Source organism: Mustela lutreola, chromosome 1 (assembly GCF_030435805.1).
Source record: "Mustela lutreola isolate mMusLut2 chromosome 1, mMusLut2.pri, whole genome shotgun sequence".
In the NCBI taxonomy this organism is placed as follows: domain Eukaryota; kingdom Metazoa; phylum Chordata; class Mammalia; order Carnivora; family Mustelidae; genus Mustela; species Mustela lutreola.
Genome location: NC_081290.1, coordinates 178,404,328 through 178,424,842, shown reverse-complemented (window position 1 = coordinate 178,424,842; position 20,515 = coordinate 178,404,328). Strand labels below are relative to the sequence as shown.

Here is a 20,515-nt window from a genome sequence, read left to right as displayed (position 1 = left end):
TGGCAAATAAATATGAATTAAAATAGTTAAATCAATGAAACAGATATCCTCCAAATATTTAAAAACTCTATTTTCTATAGGACCTACTTATTCAGTACACTTTCTTGTGCTGACAGGACTTTTAAAACCAAAATGGACTCTATTTGGTATCACAAAAATACAAATCAAATGAAATGTTGTATTACTGCAATGCAAAATTTTATACAGAATTTATCCTTACACATTTTACATAATCTAGATCCATTATCTTAACACAAAAATTTCTGAACAGTAATAATTAGCACGTCAAGCTGAGGAGATATTTGAAATGTGTTTTCAGAATGAAAATGTTATGTGAATGCTCTACTGACTGATTACATTTTAGAGAGTTTCAAGTAAATATATCATTGATTATATTTTTTTACACTAAGTTAGACTGTATTTTGGTGAGGGACACGGTGCCACGGTCTCTGTATTACAGCATGAGGTGAGGTCACTGGCTCAGTCCCCCGAGCGGGATGAGAGAGGAAGCTGGGTTGGTTCCTGAATTCAGGTGGATTGTGGACTAACATGATTTGGCACCAAGGTAAGGATTCATGGAGCTCTAGCCACAGGACAGATGCATTACGTGATAGTAAGAGACATTTATAACCCAGAATATAAGAGCAGGGCAGCCTCCAGTGACATCACCAGATCATCTGCAGCGTCAGCCAACCGACCAGAGTGTCTATCCTCCACACCAGCGCTCCCCTCTGCCTCGCTCTCAGCAAGGCTCCCTTCGCCCTCCCCAGGGCAGGAGAGCATGTCTCTTCCTTAAAAGCAAGGCACAGGCTTCCTCAAGGGAGAAGTAAATACAAAGACACAAAGGAACAGAATAAAAAACTAGACGGAGTTCAATTATCACTAACTTGACATTCAGGTAACAGGAATACCACTGAAATGTGGCAGGAGAAATCAACTTGACTTATCCAGTCAAGAATGAAAATAAATAAATAAATAAGGAAGGAAGGAAGAAGAGAAGGGAGAAAGACCGCTGAATATCCCCGAGACTAAATCATTCACACACACACACACACACCACACACCACACACACACACACACACTTTTTTTTTTTTTAAACTCTGACTTGTTCTGGAACCAGTCAACTGTGGGAATCTTGTATTTCTTTCAAAAACCATTTTTAAAATAATATAATAAAGGGGAGGAGGAAGAACTCTATTGCTTCATTTGAATTCTCTTCTAATTTAGCTAGAACTTGTGTTTTACTTACAAGCATTTGTCACAGCAAAACTGTTGGCTGTCTCAATGTTGTCCACATGAGGTACCAAATTAAAAGGAGCTTCCGACGCATTGGGGCTGGTGTTATGAAGGAAAATTGCTAATCGAAAAGCCGTGTATTCCTGGTCTGTGTTTCGGATGAAGAGACCACCTATTAAAAACAGCAGGAAAAGCATATTCGGTGCTTCCTCTTGGAAATGCAATACCTACCCCCCCAGCACTGTCAAATCCACCGGCATTCAGAAACACACAGGATTACGAAGCTCTCCCTGCCACGTCTTGGGACCGCCTTTTGTCCCTAAGGTGTATGCTTAGTATTTTAGTCTTTAGGACAGCTCAGCGCTTTACTGTCCCAATTTGTCACGATCACAATGACCTCTGAGACCATTGAGTGTGTTTTCCTTCCTCCCTCTTGCCCTCCCCATGATTCCCAGCACACTGCTCCATCAGCCAAGCTGAGGGCATTTCTGTCTAAGAGGCATGCAGATGAACAGAACAGAGGGTTTACATTAAAATGCAGAAATCAAGGGATGTGGTGACACGAAGGGCAGAGGGGAATGGGAGAGGAGACATGAACTTTGTTTTCCTGCGGTTCCCGGACTCAGCCTAATTAGCCCCGTTTTGTTGCACAGTCCACGAGAAATGATGCAGTGTTGAGGCTGAGCCTGGCTGGAAGAAATTCAATAGCTGCGTCCCATAAAAAGACAGGAGAGGAGAACAGCAAGGAAAGCCACTGAAGGGTAGGGTCGCTGGCCGCGGAGTCCAGCGGGAGGAACAGGAGCAAGAGACTCAAACGGAAAACAAAATAAAAGGAGAGAACGTTTCACGGAAAAGGGATCTAACTTTGGAATCGGTTAACCAACAGCGAGCAAAGACAGGGGGTTGCGGATGGAAATGCTTTTTGCCCGAACAGTGTCTTTCTGGAATGAGCAGAAAGCGGAGAAGCTCAGCAGGGGAAGAAGTGTGTTGAAAATACACAATAATAATTTTAAACACCCAACAAACTCGACATCCCTTCATGCTCTAGGGAGAAGAAAGAGAAGAGACAGCACATTCAGTATAATCGAACCCCAAGGAGGTTTTTTGTTTTGTTTTGTTTCCAACTTATTCCAACCCCACTTAAGCGACTTGAACCGAAGGTGGCAGTGGGAGCACAGGCGAGGAGGAACGGGTGGGCAGGGTGTGCACATTCCAACTGAACCAGCGCCCGAAGAGGCAGTCTTGTGCACAGGGGCGACGGGAAGGGAGAGGCAGAGGTAAAGGGAGCCGCCGAAGGTCTCCCCGAATTGCTCCCCGGCAACTCATTTAACTCACTTTCGGATACCTGCCCCAGACACCCACATGCACACCGCACCGGGCAGAGCTTACCTATCTGCACGCTGCTCGGAAAGGCTCCCATGGCGAGTCCCCAAAATCCAGAAAACAACAAGACAATCTGTCTGCAAATAATCCTCATCTTCTTTTCTCCTCTCCCTGGCGCGCGCTCTTTCTCTCACACTCTTGCGAAAGGCTGTTCAGAGAGGCATTGACGACGATGGCGCTAAAATTAAAAACAACCAAAAGAAAAAAAAAAAAAAGAAAAAGAAAAAAGGACAGGAGAGAGATGTGGGTGGTTGGCGATTATGACTGCTCCCCTTCAGCAATCCATCGCGAGCTGCCAGCTTTTTCCCGCAGTCTCCATAGCCCTGAGAGCGGTTTCCTGTCCGGCTGCAAATGTTGCACATGCAGAAGATGGTGGTGGCGCGTCTAGTGGCTGCTCGCCGGGACGAGACATGCGCCCTGTCCTCGCCTCCCTCGCCCGGCCCGCGGCTCGCCTTCGCGCACACACACCGACACTGCGCCGCGGCCGCCGCACGCGCGCCCGCACCCGCCCCGCGCGCCCGCACCCGCCCCGCACGCCCGCACCCGCGCGCCCCTCCCCGAGCGCCGCGCTACCTCCGCGCGCCCCTCGCCCCCCGCTCGGCCGGCTGCACCCCGCCGGCGCTCCCCGCGCGCCCCACGCTCCGCGGCCGGGCTGGAGCCGGGCTTTCCCTGCTCACCACTCGCCCACTCCCTCCTCTGTTCTCCCCCGGCTCGCGGAGGGACCTACTCTGGTGATGGGCACCCCCAGCGCCCCTTTCGCCGCTTCTCCCGGCGCCTCGGCGTCTCCGCCGCACTGGGCAGGAAATCGGCCCCGCGGGCGGGGTGCGCAAGCCCGGATCAGGGGCTCGGGGAGTTAGTGGCTCCCCAGGCCCCCGGCCCCCTGCCGCATCCTTGCAGGCTCGCGGGGAGGACCGGCTGCCTCGCTCCCCGACAGCCCTTGCCCTTCTCCCAGCCTCGCCCTCTTCTGCCACTGGGCTGCGCGCGGGGGACTCCGGTCCTCGCTGCAGCAAAGATTTCTCACCAGCAAACAGCCCGGGAATCTGGAGAGCCTGAGACAGGAATGGATGAGGTGAAGGGGCCCGGAGAGGGAGAGGAGGAGACAAGAAGGCAAAGGGCAGCCCCAGCAGGTTTAAAAGGCCAGCACCGAGGAGGAGAGAATTGGAGGAGCGAAGGCAGGGGAAGAGACCCAGGGCAGGGGTAACATCCTTGGAAAAAGAGGGATGACCGAAAAGTTCATTTAAATAGCAAAGTTGAGGGTAATGAGCGGGATGGGGAAGAGCCTGAGTAATAAGAACTCGGGGGTGGGGGACTGCGGGTGGGGGGTAGTGGGGGGTCCAGTACGTTGTTTGAAAGGCATGAGGCAGGACTAGGAGTAAGAACTGCGTGGAGTGCAAAGCGGTGAGAGCGACTGAAGCCTCCTTTCTTTCTAGCAGCCAATTCTGGGGGACACTTTCCCTCTGTGCTGTGGCCCACTTCCGGAGAATAACCCGACACGTTCAGGGCTTGACGAAGGAGAACAAGCAGTGCTTGGGGCAGTGGGCACAAGAGACTGCGAGAAAGGGGAGTATTTTTCAGGCACATCTTTTCTTAGCTGGGGCTCTGGAATATTCACCCATCTCCGTTTCACCCCCCTGAAGACTTCAGCGCTGCCTTGATGGTGTCCATGGTTGTGTGGACTGGGAAGAAGAACGCGGATTATCCTAGCAAGCGTCCAGGCTCTGGTGTCCCTCCAGGAGCACGGTGGCGAGGTCATCTCAGCAGATGGATGGAGTCTGTGCAAACCCCCAGAGAGTGAGCGTGGCAGCTGGGAAAGACAGGTTTCTGATTTCCTCTCTGTGGCCTGAGGTCTCCTGCTGTCCACAGTAAATGCGATCCACTAATGCATTAAACGGTGAGAGAAAGCTTGTTTAAATCTCTACAGTTCTTTGGGTGCTCTTGGTTGGATGCTACCGTTTGAGGGCCTGGAAAGCTGGGTCAGATGAGTTCATGAAGCTTCTGAGCAATCATTACAGGTAAAGATTCTCCTTGAAGGTTAAGGAAACTGAAGTTGAGTTTCCCATTACATTTTCAAAAGAATATAGCAAGTGTCCACGTTCACGCAGTGCAACATTTGGGAAAAGAGCAGACTGGCTCAGGTTAAGTGGAATTCTTATGAGGGCCCCACCTGGTTAGACGTGTTTTTGAATACGCACTACCCTTACCCCTTCAGGCCTCCTTATACAACCTATCACCAGTTACCTGTATTTGTAATTTGTAAATGACATTTCATCATCCCTGCTAAAACTTCAGAGTGCTTTTCTCCAGAGGGTTTTCTTTTTAAGTTCTGAGTTTTGCTTTTAATGTCACATCTTTTTGTGGTTGTTGGTACTTACCCACTTCGTGTGACATTGCACCACAGAGCGTTCTGACAAAACACAACCTAATTGTGAGCAACTGGATTACACGGATGGTACATTTGTCTTTACGGTGTAGAAGACTTTGGTCTTGGGAGTCAAGTGGGAGTTGAAATGGTTTTCTTTTTGTCTTTTCTGTCAGTGCAAAAACCAAGGCTGTAGATAATATCATTCCGTTTCTCTTATAAGACAATAAATAGGCCACATAAAATTCAAGTTGAATTTAAGTTAAATTAAAATTTCAAAACCCACCAAATCATGAAACTCATTACCTAATTGGGCAACAAGGGAAGCTCTGCTTGATGCACAGAGAGAATTAGCAAATTTTACTCTCAAAACTGAAAGACACGAGCTCTCCTGTGAGGTGATGCCACCCTTGGTTTAGATGCACAAGTTTTCGGGTTCATCTCACCACCATGATGACATCTTGGCTAACAGAACCACAGATTATCATCTTAAATGTATTTTTCTGAGATAAGAATCTGGGTATTTTTTTAGTTTCTATTTTGTCCAGTTAATGAAAGCCCCCCTTTGATTTTATAAATCGGAATGATCTTTCTCTGTATACCTCTACCCCTCTACATAAACACCTCTAGATATTTCCTCCTGTCATACCTGTCCTTAAGATGTTCCAAGAGGGAAAGCATTTGGAGTTGGTTACCAAGAAAGGCAAGTGGGGTTGTAGCAGATTATGTGTATCATAAATAACAGAAATGATAATTGAGACACTGAAGACAAAACAGCCATGAACAAAAGTGTGGCTGGAGCGCCTGGACGGCTCAGTTGGTTGAGCATCCAACTCGATGTCAGCTCAGGTCATGATCTCAGGTCTTTATCATGGAGCCTGCTTCATACTCACTCTCTCTCTCTCTCTCTTTCTCCCTCCCTCCCTCTGCCACCCCCCACCTCCAACTCTAGCTCCTTCTCTCTAAAAAAAATTTTTTTAAAATAAAAATAAAAATGTGTCTAATAATGGTAGGGCTGGCACTTTCACTTTTAGTCCCGAGTGTCTGGTCTCTTAACCATTTTATAATTATGACTCGAGTTATACCTCCTATTAGAGGGAACAATTACCAGAGCCTTTCTTTGGAGCATTTGTAAAGGTAGAGGTAAAAGATCCTGCTACATCAGAATGAAAAATTTAAAAGGTTATTACTAGCTGAGAAAACCAAAAACGACACACAGACATACACACACACTCGATTTTATTGCTTTGGGGCTATTTTAAGTAAATATGTTCACAGTTTTCTGAACTGCAATTTACTCATTAAATGAAGGTATCATATCAGAAGATCTCTAAGATTCCTCACCACTTCCCAAATCTCTAACCCTTCGAACTCAACTCAGTTCTGCTTTGGGAAAGGCCCTGGTGCTGTGGGGAATCCCCAGATGAGTAAGTCATAACCTTCTACTCAAAACCCTCACACACTGTGTCATAATATGGCCACAGAGAGTCAATGAATCAAGGAACAAAGGGGGCTTTGTGGAGCTTTTTCAATGAGAAGAGATAAATACAGATAGATATAGTTTAGTAGGTAGAAAAAATGGTGTCCAGGAGTCTGCAGTATAAAGCACACATTGCTGAGCTGTTTGGAGGTACAAACTTGGAATTGGAGAGATGGATAAGAAGAGAAGTCAGGTTGGGGCATATTAATGTAAGTGCTTGGGATATCAAGTAAACACACACACACACACACAATCACAGTGATTTTTTTTTTTTTAAACTCATGACTGATGTATAATCTGTAATAGTATCATCAGATATGACACTTTTAGAAAGGGCACATTCTGGGGAGTGGGAGTCAGGGGCTGGTTTGTCGCTGTGGACCAGGAAAAGCAGGGGCTGAGGCTAAAGACTGGCCTTTCAGAAAGTCAGGTGAGACGGGGTTGGATTGCCGTGGATCATATAGAAGAGAGAGGAGGAAGAGCAAGGGAGAGAGCACTGCGGGGCCAAAGCTGACAGGGCAGGCTCTCCAGCTGCCGGGGAGGCATGGAGAGTGTGCCTCATACTTCAGGTCAAGGATACCCCCCAAGTTCGATGCCTGACTGCTCTGAAAAGCAGCTGCAGTGTTCGGAAGGTTGGTAATGCCTTCCGCTGGGGAAAGGAACCTGGGAGGAGCAAGTCTGCTTGGGAATGAGCTTTTCAATAGATTATGCACACTCAAATAATTACATAATGAGCACCTGCCATGTGTTTATTGTCTAAGGGCTGGAGAAATAAAAGTGAGCAAAGCAAAATCCCTGCGCGCACTAGAAGATTCTCCACCAAGGAGCCAGAACAGTGCAGAAGCCCTATGTAGACCTCACCAGATCTACAGAATATTTGTGATATATCAAGAAACTCATCTAAAGCTTAAATTCTTACTGAAGGTTGTATTCCTAGTAAATGTTAAAGCCAGAGTTAGGGCTAAAACTCAGACCTGGCTGATTTCAGAGACTATGCTTTCTCCATTAAAATCTATGGAGCTGGGGCACCTGAGTGGCTCAGTGGGTTAAAGCCTCTGCCTTCAGCTCAGGTCATGATCCCAGGGTCCTGGGATCGAGCCCTGCATCAGGCTCTCTGCTCAATAGGGAGCCTGCTTCTGCCTCTCTCTCTGCCTGCCTCTCTGCCTACTTGGGATCTCTGTCTGTCAGATAAATAAATAAAATCTTAAAAAAAAAACCCAAACCTATGGAGCTGATAAGCTTCAGGTGCAATGAGAGGTCTGGAAGCAGAAAAGTAAACTGGAAGAATCCACAATACTTAGAAAAGTGGTGCAGTGTGCTTTTAAAAAGCCTCAGGCTTTTAGATGACAAGCCCTCCGCTTTCTGGCTGCATTGCCCTGGACATGTACTTAGCCTTGCTGTTCTGATAGAGTCTACGTAAACATTCAGCACAGTTTTGGCACATAATAGAAAATTCTAATTCATAAGGAGTTGCTAAAAAATGTGATCAAGGTTCCAACAGAGGGAGGCACTAAATGCCATGTGTGGAAAAATAGGAAGGCTAATTCTGATGTGAGGAAAATTTAGGAAGAACTCACAGAGACAGAGAAGTTGAACCCAATGTTTATGGATGTGGAGAGATTATCAGGTGGAGAAAAAATTATGTGCAACACATGAGAGGACATATGTCTTTTGGCTACTTCTGAAAGTTCACCATGACTGGATGGGTTGCACTGGGGGATGTGCTGGAAATGAGGCCAGAAAGCAAAGCAATGACTCACTCAATAGGTCCATCTCCATGTCCTCGAGATGCAGAAATCATGGAAGTCCATAAGCAAAGGGGAGAAATGATCTGATTTGCATTTTAGATTTTCCTGGCATGAGTATGGAGGCCGGAGTCAGACCTCTGGGACCTGGAGAAACAGTCTAGATGAAAAATGACCATGTGAACAAAACTGCAGAAGTGAAATGTACCATTTGACCCTGAAATCATGCTTTTAGTTTCCTAGCCTAAAAATGGCCATGGCCAGAATTACCAAAGGTACATACACAAAGCTTTTTATTCCAGCACTATTTATTACCACAAGCCACAAAACAGCCCAAATGCCCATCAAGGGGAAACTATCTTACTAAGCTATGGGCTATCTATACAATGCGGTGCTGAGCAGTCATTCAAGTAAAGAGGGATACCTTTATGTACCAGCATGGAGTGATCACAATGGACGGACATACTATATGAGAACAAGCCAAGTAGAGACGAGTGTGCAGCACACTAGCATTTATCTAGAAGGAGGAATACTTCCTCTAGGGACAGAAAATCAGGATGGAGAGAAAGAAGCAAATAAATCTACTCAGAGTTGCATTATTTCAATTTATTTTAAAACAGATAATTCTGGCTTGTCCTCTCCAGTGGGATATCTCATAAAGACAAAAATAATTGCAAAAAACTGCCTGTACTGCCTTCACTAATCACATTGTTGATGCTAGTATTGACGTTGCTATTCTGAGAATGTTGTGTATATACTGTTGCATGAAGCAAATGAATGATTATGCTGGTGGTGTTGGGAAAGCATTGAGGCAAAGTGATACATATTTAAAATCAGAGGGTAAGTAAAAAACCTGGTGGTTCTCAATTTGAATAGGGAGATGCACTGTGATTTGTTTTATTTTGTATTTTCCATAAAATATGCGATTTTTTTTCAGTTCTACATGCTGATAGCTTAGACATAATGACTAATCTATTAAAAGTCAGCGTCCCCCACCCCCATGTACACCATTGGTAGTACCTAATACCATTTTCTACTAAAAGACATCCATGCTCCTTGAAAAAATGACTTATTCCAAGCCTAGGGAAGGAATTATATAAGATGCCCCTGGAACACGGCATTCAGAAAACAAGGAAGCTTTTATAATTACTGAGATCAAGTTGAAAGTTTTTAGGAACCAACTGGAGTACATTCACATTGGCTGATAATGGGAAAACTGAGGGATCAAAAGAATAATGCCTAAAATATATTATAACACATCCCTGTGAAATCCATGAAATCATAATTTAAAAACTCCAGATAGAAGCTGCACTGGTCTATTTATTAGGAAATCAACTTGGATTTTTTTTTCCAAGTATATTCCATTTTCCAAGTATATTCCATTTTGGAATAGTTTGTGATTTGCATAAAAGTTTCCAGTGTACTAGTTTCCCTATATCTTTCAACTTAGTTCCTCTTAATGTTACCATCTTGCATCACTGTGGTCCATTCATCAAAACTAAAAAACCAGTGCTAGCAAAATGGTTTGCTTTTCCATTAATGTATTTTCTTGTTTTAGGATCTAGTTCTGGATAATTTATTACATTTAGTTGCCATATCTCCTTGGTCTCTTCTATTCTGAGAATCCTCTTTTTTGTGTTTTAGGACCTTGAGAGTTTGATGAGTACTTTCGAGTCTTTTTCTGTAGAAATTCCCTCAATTTGGATTTGTCTGATGCTTTTCATTTCATGCATTACTGGTAAGAATCCATAGAGGTTAAGTGTCCTTATCACCTCATATTCAAGGGATCTGTGCTAGTCCCATTGATATTGCTTGTGTACCTTTCATCAGTTGGTGAGTGTGTTTGCAAGGTTTCTCCACTGTACAGTTACTATGTTTCCATTCCATATTCTATTGGGGGGGGGGATTCAGTGGGACCCAGGATGCTCATGTGTATTTCCTGTCTCCACCATAGCATGATACATTTCTTCAAGAGGTCCTGTTTCCTTTCATTGGAGAATGATGTGTAAGAATCAAAATCTTGGGGCACCTGGGTGGCTCAGTTGGTGCAGCATCTGCATTTGGCTCAGGTCATGATAATCAGCGGCGAGCCTGCTTCTCCTTTTTCCTCTACCCCTCCCCCCGCTTGTGCTCTCTTTCTTAAATAAATAAAATGAAATCTTTAAAAATCAAAATCTTGATAATGGGGTTGCTCATTGTTACTGGGATGTCATTGCTCACAGGTTCTCACACAGGATGCAGCCAGTATACTAACCTATGTATCGATATACTTCTGTCATTGCTTCTTTATCTATCCATCTATATGTGTATTAAGCTAATCATGGGTTCATACTGATCACTCCAACTCAAATCCAGCACTACATTGCTCATTCTAACCTACTTTCTATGTTGTGTGCATATATATCAAAAGGAACAATACCTGCCATATATTACAGCACATCACTGTTGAATCTATGACATCATAATGATGATTTTTAAAATATAGGTAGAAGGCTTCCTGGTTTGCTTTATAGAATATAGAACCAGCTTATACTTTCTCTCTAATCATGAGAAACCTGGCTTCCAGGATCAAGAAATATTTACTGAGGATATCAACCTGAACTTAAGTTTTCCAAAAGCAACTGATATTTTTATACTGGTGATTACTGAAAACGCATGCCTATTATTGCTAGTTATCTACATGCCTAGAAAACATTGAATCCCATAAACATTAGTAATAAATAGATGACACTGTCCATGTCATTCTTACACGAAGATACTGCATCAGTCAGAAAAATGCCAACAACTTAATAAATTTATGTGTTTATAAGCTAAATCATTTCTTATCAGGGCCTAGTTTTCTTTTTTTTATCTTTTTTTGAAGGTGTATATATTTTTCCCCAATTAACATTTTTAAATTTTCATGTATTTTGCTAAGGTCACTTTCCAGCCACAGGAATAATACCCGAGTGCCTCACGGAGTGTGCTGCTTTACCTTTGTATCTATCTGTCACCCTGGCTTGAAATCAGCACACTAATCTTGCCCTATAGCAGCTGCTCGATTAATCTTTTGTCATCTATCCACCTCACATGGTCTCTCCATGGAGCTGATTGACATTGTGCGTGACTTTAATGCTGATAAATTATCTCTCTTCCAGAACCACAGAATCCTCATTACACCAAAAAGATTACTTTCCTTGTTTTATGTTCCTCATTCCTCTCTGGAGTCACTGTAATTGAAAGAGGTCACCAAGAAGCACCTGGCAGTCTTTCCCTCACTCATTCCTTCATTCATCAAGTATTTCTAGAACATTTACCACGAATCACGGTATCAGGATGGAAGGGAAGAGTGTTTTATCCATTATGGCATTTGCTCCTCACAATGACAGGATCCCCAAACATACACAAGTGAGTACAAAGAAGTATGTTATAAACCCTACATTAGTGGTAGAAACTTGATGTGAACTCCTTTAAGGCAGGGATACTGTTATATTAAACATCAATCTACCTCATCTATCCTAGTTCTAGCCCTTCATTTTACTACCCATCCCAGGATAGGAATGACCAAGAAAAGCATCATGAGAAAGTAGATATTTGAGCTTGACTATGAACCACTGACAGGTTTTCATTAGTTAAAAAATGGAGAATTCAAGACAGAGGGAAGACGTAAGTGAGCCTTAGGAGCAATGAGTAGCCCAGAGATAGGACTCATGAAAGGGAGTAGTAGCCAGGGAGGCCCAAAAGTTGGAATAAAGTCAGACTTTAAGAGCCTGGCATACGTAAATATTAAAAAAATACTGGAACGATAAATTGGCAAGTGATTCAAAATAGGGCCTTGAGGGCGCCTGGGTGGCTCAGTGGGTTAAAACCTCTGCCTTCAGCTCAGGTCATGTTCCCAGGGTCCTGGGCTCTCTGCTCAGCAGGGAGCCTGCTTCCTCCTCTCTCTGTCTCTCTGCCTTCATCTCTGCCTACTTGTGATCTCTGTCAAATAAATAAATAAAATCTTAAAAAAAAAAATAGGGCCTTGAGCTACACATTTCTCCCCTACCGTGTTTATTAACAGACACTACAGTATTTCTTCTAATGATGAACCCATGGGCCATTTTGCTTAGGTTGATTCATCCACAAAGAGTTGGTGGAGAATTGATAAAAGTTACTAGGATAACCACACTTTTCCAAAATGATTCAGATTTTTATTTTATTTATCAAAAAATCTTATTTATTTATTTATTTATTTAGAGAGAGCATGTGTGAGCAGGGGGAGGGGCAAAGGGAGAGGAAGCAAGAAAATCTCAAACTGACTCCATGCTGAGCAAGAATCCCAATGTGGGGCTCCATCTCATCACCCTGAGATCATGATCTGAGCTGAAACCAAGAGTTGGATACTTAACCGACAAAGCCACTCAGGTACCCAGTGATTCACATTTTCTTTCTTTCTTTCTTTTTTTTTTTTTTTAAAGATTTTATTTATTTGACAGAGAGATCACAAGCAGGCAGAGAGGCAGGCAGGGGAGGGGGGGAAGCAGGCTCCCTGCTGAGCAGAGAGCCCAATGCGGGGGGGGGGGGGGGGGGCTCGATCCCAGGACCCTGAGATCATGACCCGAGAGGAAGGCAGAGGCTTAGCTCACTGAGCCACCCAGGTGCCCCAGTGATTCACATTTTCAAAAGTGAATGTTAGATTAAGTTTTCTAATTTAAACATCTACACTAGACACAATCACAAAATACACATTCAGTATTTTTAAATTTAATTTTACTTTGGACAATGGAACAGTGATAGCTACAACCGTCCTTTGGTAAGCAACTACTGACAGAAGTGTAATTTTTACTTCTTAAAACAACCTTTCAGTTTAGGCAGTCCCAGCTTTGTTTTGGAGATGAGAAAATTAACGTTTCGACGAGTTAGGTAACCAGCCCAATCTCACCTAGCTAGTCATCACAGAGCCTTGGCAGGATTCCAAGCAACATCTTTCTCCCTAAGGGCTGGGCTCGCTTGACTCTTCCATTCCTCACCTATATTTAAGAGAAAAGTCAAGCATTTGGTTTGCACCAATTATCTTTCCCTTGGCTCTGACTTAAGCGGAAGCATAATGAAAGAAAAATTAATGAAAGAAAAAGTATGTACATTTGCATTTTTGTAGAAACATTAGTACTGACTGAGTCATTTAACGCAAAGGCTGTAGTAGCAAAGTCAGATCAGTTACATGTATTTCTTTCATTTAAAAAAAATATTTGCTTGGTTAGGAAAAAGAAAGTCTAAAGAAAGGAAAATAAAGGCAGACTCTAGTGATACAGCCACCTTGTACTTCAAATAACTGATGAGATTTATACTAGAGTTCCCCTCTTCCTCATTATCAATCATATGCACCCTGGTTGTTGAATTTAAGTCCTAAACTGAAGATTCTCTCTCCTGTTTTTCTTTCTTTCTTTTCCCCTTTTTTAGCACCTAAGAAGATTGAGTTGTGTGTACTTAGTCACACCCCATCCAACTGCCTTCCCTTGAAAATATCCTTGGCTGTGACTGAATATATTTTGCATAGCATTTTTAACAAAAATAACATAGAGCATAATGACTTCACTTTCAAGATGATCCTGTTCACAAACCTGCCTGCTTTTCTTACTGTTCCTGTGCAATGTGTGTTTGCCAAGCACACCTCTTAGCCCAATGACAGAATTATAGGTAAATTATTTATGGAAGTGTTCAGTTACTATCATTTCCAGATATACTGCTGAAACCTGATTATTTCTGTACCTTTATTTTATTCTAGAAGAATACAAAAAATATGGTGTGGAAAGGAAGAAAATATATACAGTTATATCATGTGATATAATTTTGCATATAAAATCAGATGTGTATTAAATAATTATACATAATTATTTCATAATAAATAATTATTAATGGTTATTTGGGAAATGTGGCATCATGGGTAATTTGTATCCTCTTTTGCATATTTTTATGTACTTTCAAACTTTTCTAAAATTCATCTGTATTGCTTTTATACACATAAAACACCATTTTCAGATACGGGGTTGGGGGGGGGAGCTTTACTTTAGCTGAATGTTTCCTAAAGAACAACCTTCAGAGTAAAGTTTCTTGTTAGTTTATGTGGCCTTTAAAGTCTTTATGATACCTAATGAATATAGATTTTAAAAAATAGTTCATTTTAATCTACTGCACATTAATCAGATAGGTTACACTTCTGTGTAACGTTATTAGAGATTGATAATATCCATGGCTCCCTTACTGTCTGTGAATTAGTAGGGGACAGCCACAAAATTGATCACTAGGTTCCTCATAGGGATATAAGGGTCGGGGGAAATGTGTACTGTACAGAAAGTAAAATATTTGATTGTTTGCATAAATGCACAATTCTACTTGAGAGATCTTTTTGGAAAGCCCCAAGTAAGTGAGAATAAAATACACCCTAAGAAAATAAAGACAATGTGTGTAATATAGGAGATTACTTTCACATGCAATAAAGAGGTTCATGGGTTGGTGGAGAAGAATGAAGCTTGCTGTAATTGGAGGAAATAAAACGGACAAAACCAAACCAACCCAAACACTTCTAGAACAAGGATAAATGCATGCAGAATATCTCGACTGGAGTAGAATCCGTATCAAATAAGTGATATCCCTGGTAAGTCAGAGAATGATCAAAACAAATGGACAGAGAAGTTTGCGGATCAGGTAGCATATACAAATGTGGGGAGAAGTGGTTGTATGTCCTAATGGTAGACTTGATGTCTACCTAGCAAGCTAGGACTCGGTGAGCTAGACTATAGGGAAAGAAGCCATAAGGTATCCGATCTTATGAAGGGCTTTTAACATTTCACAGAGATGACAGCAACATCCAAATTTTCTGTACCCTTCCATTTATACAATAAAAAAGAGTATGGACTCCAATATATATTTAGTGTAATTCAGAAGTGATCTGTATTTATTATAATCCTAACATATTAATATAATTGGACACTGTACCATATAAATATGGAAATTAAAAAGTAGGAAATAAGGAATATCTCAACTATATTTTATTTTGATAAAATGCTTTGATTTTCCCTAAAATACAGTTTTTATAATCTGTTACTAAAATCTAGTAACATTATGTACTTTACATTGCTGAATATATTTATTGATATTTTTGGGAGGGCAATGTAATCCAATGTGCTTTATTAGCTTTGAAATTTTGCCTTAATACTTCATGAGACAGATGGTCAAAGATGTCATTATTGTGTTAGTTTGTTTTGGTACTGCTTTTAGTGTCTAGTGAGGTTGAAAATACACCAAAATAGACACATCCAATGAAAGAGGCTCACTGGGTTTTCACCCAGCATTACGTTAATGTTTCAGTCCAAACCATTAATTATTCAAAGCTTATGTGTTGAAAGTTTTTATTCAATTATACCCTGATCAGAAAGTCTTACTTTAGTAATAGCTTTAAAATATATGGGGACTATTTATTTGAATATGATATTCCCAAGTTTTTCAATTCTGTGGACTTGGTACATAGGAGACCCATGCATATTTCTTTTTTTCCAGCTAAATTCCCACATGATGACAAAAACACTCTCAAGTACATTTTTAAAACAATATTTCTATAACATAAGTGTTTCAACTGCTTAAATAAGTTATTTTTCAAGTGCTAAAATGTCATCTATACTTTACTGTTATCTAAAGACCCACTACAAAAAAATATTTAAAAATTTTTTTATATATATGTAAAATTATATTATGTATACATATATATTTCTATGTATATATTATATAATATATACTTCTATTTAGTATATATACAAAATTATATATTACATATTATTATATTATATACAAAAACATATTTTAAAAATATGCTGCAAAATTTACCTAACATTTACCTCTGACAATAATTTACCCAAAAGGTCAACACACTGCATTTTTTTTTTTAAGATTCATTTATTTATTTAGAGAAAGAGAGCTCTCACGAGCAGGGGTATGGGCAGAAGGAGAGAGATAATTAAGGAGGCTCTATGCCCAGCACAGAGCTTATTGTGGGGCTCGTTCTCATGAACCTGAGATCATGACTTAAGCTGAAACCACGAGTTGGACACTTAACCGACTGAGCCACCCAGACACCCCAGGGACACTGCATTTTTTTTTAAATTTCTTTTCAGCGTAACAGAATTCATTATTTTTGCACCACACCCAGTGCTCCATGCAATCCGTGCCCTCTCCAATACCCACCACCTGGTTCCTCCAACCTCCCACCCTCCGCCCCTTCAAAACCCTCAGATTGTTTTTCAGAGTCCATAGTCTCTCATGGTTCACCTCCCCTTCCAATTTCCCCCAACGCCCTTCTCCTCTCTATCTCCCCTTGTCCTCCATGCTATTTGTTATGCTCCACACATAAGTGAAACCATATGATAATTGGCTCTCTCTGCTTGACTTATTTCACTCAGCATGATCTCTTCCAGTCCCGCCCATGTTGATACAAAAGTTGGGTATTCATCCTTTCTGATGGAGGCATAATACTCCATAGTGTGTATGGACCACATCTTTCCTTATCCATTCGTCCGTTGAAGGGCATCTTGGTTCTTTCCACAGTTTGGCGACCGTGGCCATTGCTGCTATAAACATTGGGGTGCAGATGGCCCTTCTTTTCACTCCATCTGTATCTCTGCATAAATAACCAGTAGTGCAATTGCAGGGTCATAGGGAAGCTCTATTTTTAATTTCTTGAGGAATCTCCACACTGTTTTCCAAAGTGGCTACACCAACTTGCATTCCACACTGAAATTTTTAAAAATTCTCCAACTCTTTAAGTAATTTGCCTTAGTTAAACAGCAAACCTCTGTGTCATACAAAAGATTTTAATACAATAAGCCCCCTTTCCCTTATAAAAACTGCAAATATTTTTGGATTTAAAGAATTATTTTTATAAAATTGACTACATCAAACGCATCTTGGAGCATGTAAGCTTCTCAGAATACTGAGAATAAAGCAATGATTTAAGGCATAATTATTAACCCTTTGAGATTATGTAAATTACACTATTTTCTATGAAAAGCTCAGATGCTACAGATCGACTTATGGCCAGCTAACATAAGGTCTGCATTCTCCCCCTCTAATGTAACTGCATATATTAAATTTTCATAAACTGTATTTTTCTCATTTTTAGATTTAAAAAAAGTGGCACAAGGAAGCAGACAGATTTCAGAGATCACACCGGTAAGAATGCATGACCTGTTGGACTGAGGGAATAGTATTTAGAGATCAAGAGAAGGAAAGATGTCTGCAGAATTTCTAGCTTGGGCTGATGATTATGTGTTGCAATACAGGAATATTAATTTGTGACTTGATTGCCTTGAGTGTGCACAATGGAGATGTCTACTTAGCAACAGAATGAAGGGATCAGCTGAGAGATCTGGATTGGACATGAAACTCAATAGAAGGCAGCCGGTCTTTCACACCATGGAAGGGACAAGGAAGCTAAAAGAGAGGGTGTACAGAGGGAAGAGAGGAGGACCTCTTTGGACTCAGCCTGGTGAAACAGAGCAGGCAGCCAAAAAAAAGCGCACGAAGGATGGAGGCAGGTCAGACAAGAGGACAGCCAGGAGAAAATGCTGTCATGAATTTCAAGTGAAAAGACAGAATAGTCACTGTGTCGTCTGCCCCAGAGATCAAACAGAATGTAGTCTGAAGATTGTTCATTAGAAATGAAAAGCTACTGAAAAATTTCCAAAAGCACTTTCAGTACATCAGTGAGGGACAGAAATCAGATTTGGGGGGTGAAGGGAAATGGAAGATGAGGGCACAAAAATCAATCAAAATGGACAAAGTTAATATCTGCTCCTATGTTTTGGCATAAGTCTTTCTATTTAAAGCAAGGGTTTTTCCCCTTCTTTTCTATTTGTCTTTTCCCTTAATTTCTTTCCCCTCCTCCTCATGCTTTCCCTGATTTCCCCAGCTAAATGCAGTTGCTCAGCTGTCTGCATCTCTATAGCCCCTAGATACTTCTAGCATCATACTTTCCTGCAGACATTTCAGTTTATGAAGTTCTCTCAAACCTAACCATATTGGGTTTGGAGAAAAGATCAACCAACTGTTAAATAATTAAATAATTATGATAAGAACAATTAGCTATAGAGTCATAAGGGAAATAGTAAATCATGAATTCAAGTTGAAACTTGAGCTTCTTGTAAACATTTTTTAAAAATTACGGTTTATGTTTTGAACAGCTAAATTAATTTTCCCCAACTTTTTAGTTGTGATCTCTTCACATTTTTGTTAGTTCTTGTCTATTATAAACTTTTTTCAGAGGTAGGTGATAAAGCTTCAAGTTGTTTATTTAAAAATCATTTAATACATTTCACAGGTTGAAATTACTTAAAAATGTCAGTCTTTAATGACTTCGTGTTGCACTTTCTTGTAATAAGCGGCATGGATTTGGATATCATCAAAGTTTTACATGGTAAAGATTTCTAAATAGTGATTCCTGATCTAGAGAACACGCACGCGTTGTAGGAGTAGCCACTCCACTGCCAACGGGAAGCCAGTGTGAGGCCTACCCCTGCCAAGGGCCAGCTCACAGTATAGGTGAGGACAAGAATTGGCAGTGACCACCTCAAGAATCATCCGTCAGGAGCCCCACTCAGCCTCCCTGTTCCCTGGACCCCATTTAGCAGCACCTTGGCCTGAGTGGCAAGCTCTGTGGGCCCTGGGAAGGGGAAGCCCTTAAGAAACTCCCCAGCTCTTCTGTAATGGACAGTGTGCGCACTGCCACTGGCCACTGAGGTGGACAGCCACGTGGTGGAACCCCTTCGTGGCCATCCTCAGCACCCTGTAGTAAGCAGGGAGCGCTCCTTATCATCAGTGTGCTCACTGCCAATAAGAGGGTAGAATTTAACTTCATCTCATGCCCATCTTCCTCAAAGAAGCTAGCGACAAGCCTACTTTAATCTGGAAGTGACTGGCCAGAGTCTCCGGAAGCCCTAAGCCCCACCGGTCCATCCCAAGGGCTGAGGTCAGTATTTTCGGACTTCTCTATAAGGCTTGCACAGGGTACCACTGAGCTACTGAGAAGCTCTGCTCCACAGCTCATAGTAAAATGTCTTACTCATAGAAGATAAAAGGAAAGGGAAAGGAAGGGAAAAGAAGGGGAGGGGAGTGGAGGGGAGAAAGAGGAGGGGGATAAGTAGAGAGAAAGGGGAACTCAGGAGACTCTCTATAGAGGCCATATAGAGAGACATAAAGAAGGCAGAGTGAGGGGCGCCTGGGTGGCTCAGTGGGTTAAAGCCTCTGCCTTCAGCGCAGGTCACCATCCCACGTCCTGGGATGGAGCCTCGCCCCGGGTTAAAGCCTCTCCCTTCAGCTCGGTCATGATCGCAGGTCCTGGATCCAGCCCTGCGTTGGGCTCTCTGCTCAGCAGGGAGCCTGCTTCCCTTCATCTCTCTCTCTCTCTCTCTGCCTGCCTCTCTGCCTGCTTGTGATCTCTGTCAAATAAATAAATAAATAAATAAAATCTCGAAAAAAAAAAAAAAAAGAAAAAAAAGGAAGAAAGAGGGAGAGCCACTGTTAAACGTAGTTGAGAGGTACAAGAGTTTTTATCATGATTAAATACTTATAATGTCAGGATTCTGTGTCTGAGGGGAGGATTCTAAAATGTACAAAAATGCCCTGCCTGGAAATGTCCATGTCTCAAATAACTGTAGTACAGGACGGAATGCAGTAAACACAATGAGGGTTAAAACTCAATGCAGTTAAAATTGATTAGTCTACATCCACAGGAATAAATTATATCAAATATGTAACAAACACAAAGAATGAAATAAGGGTTTCAAACTTGATCATATTTTGCACAGCAATAACAAAGCAATTTGCAAATTTTCAAAAAGCCAACAATTTTGTTTATGAGGGTTAAATGAAAGCAAAGCAATGACTGAAAATAAAAATATAATGTGTTTCTCTTTCTGATTCAGAAAAAGAGTGTTTTGATAATAATCACTAATTTGGTTACCCTCAAAAAATAATGATAGCATGTGTCTGATCTATGAAACAATTTTTTTTTTTTTATTTTTTTATTTTTTATAAACATATATTTTTATCCCCAGGGGTACAGGTCTGTGAATCACCAGGTTTACACACTTCACAGCACTCACCAAATCACATACCCTCCCCAATGTCCATAATCCCACCCCCTTCTCCCAAACCCCCTCCCCCCGGCAACCCTCAGTTTGTTTCGTGAGATTAAGAGTCACTTATGGTTTGTCTCCCTCCCAATCCCATCTTGTTTCATTTATTCTTCTTCTACCCACTTAAGCCTCCATGTTGTATCACCACTTCCTCATATCAGGGAG

The 20,515-nt window shown here is 41.8% G+C and overlaps 1 protein-coding gene across 10 annotated transcripts in view; it reads right to left on the bottom strand.

Annotated features, from left to right (window-relative positions):
- GRIA4 (glutamate ionotropic receptor AMPA type subunit 4) overlaps positions 1-3,862 on the bottom strand; it is a 387,246-nt gene extending 383,384 nt beyond the window's left edge. For 8 of the 10 annotated variants that reach the window (XM_059179526.1, XM_059179517.1, XM_059179552.1 and 5 more), the window contains exons 1-3: positions 3,348-3,441; positions 2,627-2,798; positions 1,251-1,409 (exon numbers count right to left, since the gene is read on the bottom strand). In XM_059179526.1, the coding sequence (XP_059035509.1) occupies positions 1,251-1,409; positions 2,627-2,714 (247 nt within the window). In that variant the 5' untranslated portion in view covers positions 2,715-2,798; positions 3,348-3,441. Of the gene's footprint in view, positions 1-1,250; positions 1,410-2,626; positions 2,799-3,297; positions 3,442-3,641 lie in introns of those variants that run through there. The other 2 variants (XM_059179531.1, XM_059179539.1) reach the window with 2 other exon arrangements.
- Positions 3,863-20,515: the final 16,653 nt, after the last annotated feature.